General features: G+C 43.7%; 1 protein-coding gene across 3 annotated transcripts; it reads right to left on the bottom strand.

Annotated features, from left to right (window-relative positions):
* Window positions 1–16: 16 nt before the first annotated feature.
* slc25a44a (solute carrier family 25 member 44a) lies at window positions 17–8288 on the bottom strand. 3 transcript variants are annotated; one of them, XM_083663162.1, is made up of 5 exons: window positions 8246–8288; window positions 7940–7999; window positions 4370–5079; window positions 3794–3921; window positions 17–3015 (listed from the first exon to the last, which is right to left on the bottom strand). In XM_083663162.1, the coding sequence occupies exons 3-5, from the start codon at window positions 5001–5003 to the stop codon at window positions 2824–2826; spliced, it is 954 nt and encodes a 317-aa protein (XP_083519288.1). In that variant the 5' UTR covers window positions 5004–5079; window positions 7940–7999; window positions 8246–8288; the 3' UTR covers window positions 17–2823. The 3 variants fall into 3 exon arrangements, 2 of the variants coding, with proteins under 2 accessions (XP_083519288.1, XP_083519287.1); XM_083663161.1 differs by lacking the exons at window positions 7940–7999; window positions 8246–8288 and adding an exon at window positions 5895–6029; XR_014553877.1 differs by lacking the exons at window positions 7940–7999; window positions 8246–8288 and adding an exon at window positions 5895–6029 and having other exon boundaries at window positions 2879–3015; window positions 3794–3916.
* Window positions 8289–8775: the final 487 nt, after the last annotated feature.

Here is an 8775-nt window from a genome sequence, read left to right as displayed (position 1 = left end):
CAAACACTGCAGTTATTCAGTCTTTTATTATGTCCAGAGTACATTATTTGCTTGAACATTGTCATACAAACTGAAATGTGCCGTTTGCACACAAACACATTTCCCAGGTTTAAAAAAAAATCACAGAATTTCAAAATAATCCATTGACATTGGTTTTCTGGCAGTGCTGAGGAGTGGCATTATGGGTTGTTTCCAACAGTAAATGTTGTAACCAAAACCAACCCACCACTGTCAGATTAAAAAGCAAAGTAAAAAATACCACATGCATTGAACCTCCAAATTGCTCACTGGCCGAAAGTGTATCCTGTGTGCACCCTACCAATCGCCTGCAACTTGTCCTGTTTGTGGTTGATTTAACTGGCAGGAGGGATCTGAAGTAGTATGGATCTGGTAGTTTGATCTGCTGGTGTAATGCTACAACCTACAGCAGCATGGCCCATAACTGGAAGGTCCCAGGTTCGATCCCCCTTGATCCTAACCGCAGAGGGGACCTGTGAACAAAATACTACGCCCCCCCTTCCCCACCATCTGAGACACGGCTGTGTGGTTTAACTTGTACAAACGTCATGAAAACAAAAACATTAATAGTTCATGATGGCTATGTGGTCTGCGGACTAATAGTTCATGATGGCTGTGTGGTCTACAGACTAATCCATGTACTTTAGGTTTAAGCCTAGCTTCTGTTTCGTCATCCCATTTCTCATCTTCTCTGTCGAGCTCCACCCTACTGTACACTATGTTTAGGCATGAGCGCAGAATCTGAGCTCAAAACAATCAGAAACCATAGAATTCATTAAAATACCATTTTAAGTGAAGCATTCCTATACTGACTAGTCAGTGCCTATGATCACTTGACTTCACAGACTGTTGGAAATATAATCAAATTACCATGATAAAGCTACATACAAGATTTTTCTGTGTAATTAATCTGGCCCAGGATTAATCTTTGTTCTCTTAGTGAATAGAACGACATTTCCCCCCATAGCAGATATCTAGGACATTATATATTGAAATAACTATACACCTTATTCTCCACACCAGATAGGCCTACACAAAGATGAGATTATGTTTACCACCATTCACCATATTATCACATCTCTATATTCGATATATATTAGGGCTGCTCAATTAATCAGATTTGAATGTCAATTACAATTTTGTATTCCCACAATTATGAAAACAAGATAATCGAGATAAAACAATTATTTGTATATATTAATATTTTAGTTAGCCTATTTATCTAAAAATAACTTATTTTCATTCATTTCCTTGTTTTTCCCTTAAATGTTCAAAGACATCCAGTATTAAAGACACATTTTGCAATGCATGATGTTGCCAAAGTCAAAGTAATCACGTTAAATAATCGTGATCTCAATATTCAAAATAATTGTGATTATGATTTTTGCCATAATCGAGCAACCCTAATTAATATATATATATATACATTATGCAAATGTATGCTCATTGGAATGCACTACACATATCAAGCTCGCATCTGCTTTTTAGAGAAACAAGGCAGGTGTGTTTTGCATTGCCTCCAGATTTTGGCACCTTGAATACACACGAGACGCCTCGTCATCTCATCACAAACGCTACTAAATACATCATTTACAATGGAGAGCTCGATTTGAAAACATCCATTTGGAAAGTAATAATTACCTGATGTTCAGCATGTGCATCAAGCTTGCACATGCTTAGACTGTTTTGGTGCAGTTACAATATGACAGGGGGGGGGGGGGTCCATAACTACTGCATAAGGGAGTATATTTCCAGTGCTATATATCAGGGATACTCAACGTGCTTTGCCCGGGGGCCACTTTTGCAAAATGACAGGGGCCAGTTAATCAACATTTTTCTGTAGCGGTGTCAAGTTAATTATTCAATATCACACTGACTGAATATCACTGTATCCACCTTTATGTAGCTCCGCCCACTTGACCCATTGTGTCACGACTTCCTGCTCAAACTAGTCTGACTGGTCAAACCTAGTTTGACTCACATGAGTCAAACTAGGTTTATGAGTCACAGGAAGTGTAAACACAATCAGAACTTCCGATTGTGTTGACACTTCCTGGTAGTCTCTCAAGCCAGACTGTCTATTCCAGTGTTTCCCAAACTATGGGTCGGGACCCAATTTGGGTCACTGACGGACCCATGCGGGGTGGGTCGCCAACTGGTCGTCATGGCAACTCATTACCATATGTTTTTTGTGAGTTTGGGTCCCAGAGAGACACAAAATGTATCTTTTGGGTCCCAAGGTGAAAAAGTTTGGGAACCCCTGGTCTCTTCTTTTGTCGACCAGGGACTTAATTGAAAGATTGACCTTTATACGTTTAGTTTTGCTACGAATCATGTTTTAAGAATGTGTCAAATTATTTTTTATAGTCTGTGGATCTCTCTTTTTGGTACCAAAAAAGTCACAATAAGACTTTAACCAAACAAAATGGCCACTGAAAGCACATCTGGTTCTCAAAGTGGGGTCCTTGAGGGGGTTCAGGGGGTACCCAGGAAAAAGTGGGATGATCTATTTTTACCATACTTCCATGGATAAGTAACAATGACGATGTATTTTATCACGAGTTTCATACATGTTCTGTAATAAAACTTCTAAAAGCAAAAACCCATCTTATCAGATGGGGGGACGCTGGGACAAAATCTTATCAAATGGGGGCCCGGGGTCTAAATGATGTTGGTGGAGCGGTAGGGTGAAAGCTGGGAGAAAGATGGGGGTTTGTTGCAGGTTGACACACACACACACACATTGTTTTTGGCTGTACTGCCTGTTCCTGCCCAGGCTTGCTGAGGTGTAGTTCCTGGGTGCGGTCACCAGTGTCTGGACTCCACCAGCTCGGCCCTCAGGCTCAGTCGCTTCAGGGTCTCGTAACCCACCACGATGAGCACCGACGTGGGCATGGAGGAGATGATGCGGGCTGACAGCCCCTTGGTCATCCCCCACACACCCTCCTCTGCCAGCAGCTGCTTGAACGTCTCGATCACAGACGATCTGCCCTCCACCTTTAACAGACAGGGAGGGGAGTGTTAATCAATTTCATTTTCAACGTGTTCATATTTGCAGATGAACTTTCTATGGTGATCTGTGTCTGGTGACCTATGTCTGTGATGCTTAGGTACAATTATATACTGTGTTTTTAACTGCACCTTTCTATACTGCACACAGCACCATGCTTCATGTAGCTACAGGCGGGCTTTGGTGTGCCGCCAGCTAGAGTGAGCCCATGATAGATGGTGATAGACAGATGGTTTCATCCAATCACCTGCCACTGCTGCCAGGTTTTTTTTTTTAGTGCCTGCCCTTTGAAACGGTTTCCCAGAGTGACTTGTTCTCAAATGGTTATGTGAAAACAAACCATCTGGCAGCAGCAGGTTAGCAATGATGGACAATAAACTTATCTTGAATCTTGAATGCTTTTATTTCAGAGAAAAGTGGGAAAGTCCCAGTAAGCCATGTCCTGCTATACATCCTTTGTTCTGGATTTGTATACACTACTACATGGAAATATGGTGATCTAATGTGCATTTAAACCAATAATTAAAAAGGTGGTATTAAGTAATATATGATTCACAACAATTTCTGACACAGTCTCAACTATTTCAAGCCAGCAGTATCAGTCATAGAGAAATGCACACCGGTGTTTGTATTGTCAAAGCAACTATAGAAGAGGAAAAACAGCCCCATAGAGAGAGATCGAATGCTCATACCTTCAGGAAATATGGCCGAAACGTCGTTATGAGCCGCATCGCATCTGTCTTTATGGGGCTTCCCATTGTTTACCTGAACTCTGGCCCGAACCACATCCATGGGGTTGGTGATGGTGGAGGCTGTCGCCGCTGCCATCGGTCCCGCCAAAGCCTGCAGAATCAGGTGAGGACACTCACTGGGCGCGAGCAGGGACAGCTGCTCTGGGAACACAAAGGAGAGGGAAAATGTTTTGAGGCCACGTTTCATGTAACAGTAGAAGTCCAGGGGTTCCCAACCTTCTAAAAATTTAGGGACCCCAGATATTCAAATTCTAAAATCGGTAATATCCTCAGTGACATCATCAGTTGCTGACTGTTACTGGGCATCCGGGTAATGTAGCGATAGATTCCCTGCCTACCAACACGAGGGTCGCAGGTTCGCACCCCGTGTTACGACAATTTCTCAAAATGGTTGCCAATGGCAAACTGGCAACCCTTAATGTCGAGCCCTGGTACGAATGCATCATGCTGCAAACTCATTTTGCGATCAGTTTGGGGTGTTTTGTTTTTCAAGTAAATTTTGTTCAAATTGGTTAAAAGTCGACATTAGTTCTGAGAATAACATACAGAATAATAGACTTTCACTTAACTGACAGTGTCATTTACGTACCTGTATAAAAATGATAAAAAGGCCACCAAAGTGCACTGTTTGGGATGTAGGTGAGCAGCGATGCCACGTAGCCCCTGTAAAATCCCCGGAAACCGTCGGCGGCAAATATCTGCACCACGATGTCGCGGGTTTGCCCAAAGGTCAGTCTGCGCTTGCTCGCCGCCACCGCCATCTTGGGTTTGACCTTGAAGCGAGTCAGGTGCTCCCCCTGGCCTTGCATCATCAGCTGCTGGGACACAATGTCTATGGGCACGGTGATGGTCTGGGCCACCAGGGACGCCGCCCCGCCCCCCACCAGCGACTTCACCGTGTTACTGGGCGAGTACTGACTCACGTACTTGCGCACCAGTTCGTAGGTGGTGATGTACGCCTGTCCCGACAGCAGCGTGAAGGTGTTGACCATGAAGCCACGGTACAGGCCCTGCACGCCCTCCGCCCGCACGATCTTGCAGAAGGCGTCGATGGTGCCGGTGTAGAGCGCCTTGCCCTTCTGCACCTGCAGGCGTGTGCGGATGAGGCTGGCGGGATAGACGGTGGCCCTGGTGGTCATGGTCATAAAGACCCCCAGGGAGTAGAACTTCCTCTTGTCCAGGTCCTCCCATTCGATGATCTGGATGACGCCTTTCTGCTGCATGCTGCCGGCCCGGGCGGCTGCTCACTCTTTTAGAGCCACGTCTCTGCAGTCGCGGACCCTCCGGCGGCCATCACACCTGCAGGGACCAAGAGCATTCATCACCATGAATAAAGTCTTGTTTTTTTTATTGGCCGAAAACCTTTCTGGACGGTTTTGGGGGTGGGGGTGCGGTCGAGTCCTGGACTAAATTCCACTCTGAATAGAGTTCTCTGTTTTGGGGTGCGGGTTTTTGATCCGGGCCTGGCCTTGACCCCTGCCCCTGATTCTGCTATATTATGATTATGTATATTTGTGTCTAATTTTGTGTGCATTGTGACATGCAACATTGCTACTAACACTGGCATTTCTTGGACCACCTTAGCCCCAGTTCAGTTGAGCAAGTTCCCTTTTGACCTTTGTTCCTCATTGTGTTAAAACCTGAAACCACTCAGTAAAAACAATAAATAAATGCTTAAAACGGGACCTGCCGACTGCTTGTGTCCTATAATATCCTGTCAAGTTCAGTTAAGGTCTTTAAAGTATCTGTGCACTACTGTACTGTATTCAGTGGGAAGCATTGTGGGAAGTCTGTATCTGTACATTGTGTGATTCTGTAGACTTCCCGTAGCGTGTCCGCATCTGTACAGTACAGTTGATAGTGGAGGTCAGCATAATTTGCAGCAAGACAAAAATATGAATTGTCCTTGCAAACCAAACCACACACTAGCCAGCACAGTTTCATAACAATGTCAGAAGTGAAACTGTCAACCCATCACGTTATTGTGTTGATCTTGCAGTGGTAACGCTAAAAGGCACCAGGAAACACGTGCAATGACAGTCTGTGGTCGCGTTGTCTGGCCTATTCTCTGTAAACAACTAGCTCAGAGGTTTTTCCACACCGCGGAAACTCACTTGTTAGCAGCTCATCTTTGCTCGGCTACCTCCCGCCTCTCGGTCAGTCTTGCGCATTGTCTTGCGAAAAATGAGCGAGCTTTGCTAAACTACGGCCTTGTTGTTTTCTCTACAAGGTGGGTCATCATCTTGCCTTCCGCCCATTCATGCTAGTCCGGCGCTAACGTTGTCGAGGGTCAAGGGTCATCAGCTCTATTTTGTTTTAGTGAGCAATATTTTATTTTTACATTTTCTTTTATGCGAATTAAAGTTAAGTTTCTCTCCCGGTTGTCCAATGTAAAAGAAAATAATAATTTGCCATTCGTTTATCTGATGGTGCGTTTACGTGCTGTTAGAAATATTGGAATTACATCAAGACCGCGCATGAGAAACAAGGATGTGCCTTTTGGAGAGCATTGACGTTTTTGTCAACAGCTGATGGTAAAAGTGATACATGTCAATTATTATAGCTTCGGAATTCTATGTAACGTTATTTTCACTATTCATTTAACCAAGGGACGAGTAGTGTACAAGACGGAGTTTACTAGGCGTACATGAATGCAGCGCGAGAACACAAGTCACTGCCGTAGATAGACTCAAGAGGAGCAAAGAGCAGACAGACCTCTCACTCTGCCGCAGATTCCAAAACCAAAGATTGCGCAGCGGAAAGAGCTCTCACTCTGTCGGAGATTCCTGAACCTACAAATTACTCACTTTTTTAACTTAATAAACTAAAAAGTTACTTAAACTAGTACACTTAAATTTAAAGACAGCACAGTAACATCAATGCTGGTAATAAATAAATAAATAAATAAATAAATAAATAAATAAATAAAATATTGCATTTGTGAGTTTTTCTTGGGACAACGGGGGCACCATAAAAAACGTATGCTTAGGGCACCCAAATGGCCAGCAGCGGCGCTGTACAAACCTGTCTGGTTCCTTTCAGCTGTTATTCATGCCTCAAATCTGGCTTTTTATGGTGTTATGTATTTGGGTGGTGTACTGTGAATGCACGTCTATGTCTGTCTGTATCCTGTTTGTAGACTTTAGCTCTGCTTTTAACCATAGACTGTATAAGCTTTTAACACAATCATGCATGCATGAGCCTGCATCCCTACTCCTGGCCTTGAAATACATGGTGGCACTATTAGCAGAGCAGAGTTACAAATACCTGGGGACCATCATCCAACAGGACCTCAAGTGGGGCATGAATATCACCACCACCACAATAACTAAAAGGCCCAACAGGGCAGTGCGTTACATTTGGCGTTAAATAACTTCATAGCTACCAATTTCCCTGCATGCATTGGAATTTCCACCTCAGCTCATAAAGTCACAATACACTGCACACAAAATTGTTACATTGTTAGAGGACAAAAATGTCCCATTGGCTAATTTAAAACTGTTTTTTTTTTATCCCACTGCCATTTAAGCATAAAATCATGCATTCTATGGAATGTATACACCCTGAACTCTATTAGCCTACTATATTATTCTATATTACTATATTATTATACTACTCCACTATTTTCTACCAGATTGAGCCATTACAGACAATTTTCCTGGTTTGTGCTTCTGTTGTAATTTGTGTGCGTGCGTGTGTTTGTGTGCGTGTGTGTGTGTGTGTGTGTGTGTGTGTGTGTGTGTGTGTGTGTGTGTGTGTGTGTGTGTGTGTGTGTGTGTGTGTGTGTGTGTGTGTGTGTGTGTATTATGAGGGGTGGATTGTGCCATTGTGTGCGTGCGTGCGTGCGTGTGGGCGTGTGTGTGTGTGTGTGTGTGTGTGTGTGTGTGTGTGTGTGTGTGTGTGTGTGTGTGTGTGTGTGTGTGTGTGTGTGTGTGTGTGTGTGTGTGTGTGTGTGTGTGTGTGTGTGTGTGTGTGTGTGTGCGTGCGTGCGTGTGTGTGTGTGTGGGCGCGGCTGTAAAGCGCTGTGCTCCGATTGGTCAATGTGGTGTTCTATCGTGAGAACCGGTGACACAGAAGAACGAGTCGTGTTGATTTCAGAAGTCATCATGGCGCTCGCTTCCTCAGTCAAAGGTAAAGAGATGCGGTTAGCTAACCTTACCTAGCAAGCCGTGGTTGTCCGATCTACCGAGATTTATCCGTTAAGAGCGAAATCCTTCATCTGAAAATGCATGTCATTTTTGTTAATTCATATTAGATAAGGTTATGATGGATGGTAGCTAACTCCGTAATGGTAATAATAGCTAAAGCTATTCAGTTAGCTAAGGTAACATTACATTACGCCAGCCAGCGTTGCCCTTGCTCTAGTCTACTGGACTCAACACGTCCAAAACTAAGCATTCTAACGCTAACTAGTTAACTGTCTAGCGGCCGTAAGCTAATTATGTGAATGATTGGTCTTGCTTACCGTTATCTCTTCAAGACATTTTGGCTGGGAGGTCTAGCTAATGTGTGTTGAGCGATAAGGACCTGTGTTAGCAACTAACGCTAACCGTACCCCCGCACCTAGCTTGGTAACGTTTACTGTTCGCATTCTATCCCCTGTCATCATGAAACATACAGAAATGGCTTCAAGGTAGTGTTCATAAACATCAGCCGTCACGCCACGGCTACCATCATATTGCCCCCCAAAGACTTTGTTGTTATACGCTGTAATTTCTCCAACTCCTACTACTTCGCATCTGTGGAAAGTACGTGTAGGCCGTCCTCATAATAATAACAACACTGTCTGAGTCTGACCAAGCAAATATTCAAATTAAAGTGGAGCGTTGAGTCAGTGTTGTAATGATTTTCTTTCGGCTAACCAATAACTCAATGTTAAGGTTGTGCTGCAAATTGTGTAGTAGCTTGCTGCTTTTATTAATTTCCAACGAGGTTTTCTCTCCCATCAGTCAGTGCTGTTATGGTTAACCCTTTTCAGATTACAGAAGACAATGC

The sequence above is a fragment of the Poromitra crassiceps genome (assembly GCF_964638095.1).
Source record: "Poromitra crassiceps genome assembly, chromosome: 30".
NCBI classification, from domain to species: domain Eukaryota; kingdom Metazoa; phylum Chordata; class Actinopteri; order Beryciformes; family Melamphaidae; genus Poromitra; species Poromitra crassiceps.
The sequence above is the reverse complement of the archived record's forward strand: the minus strand, read 5'-3'. Positions and strand labels throughout refer to the sequence as shown.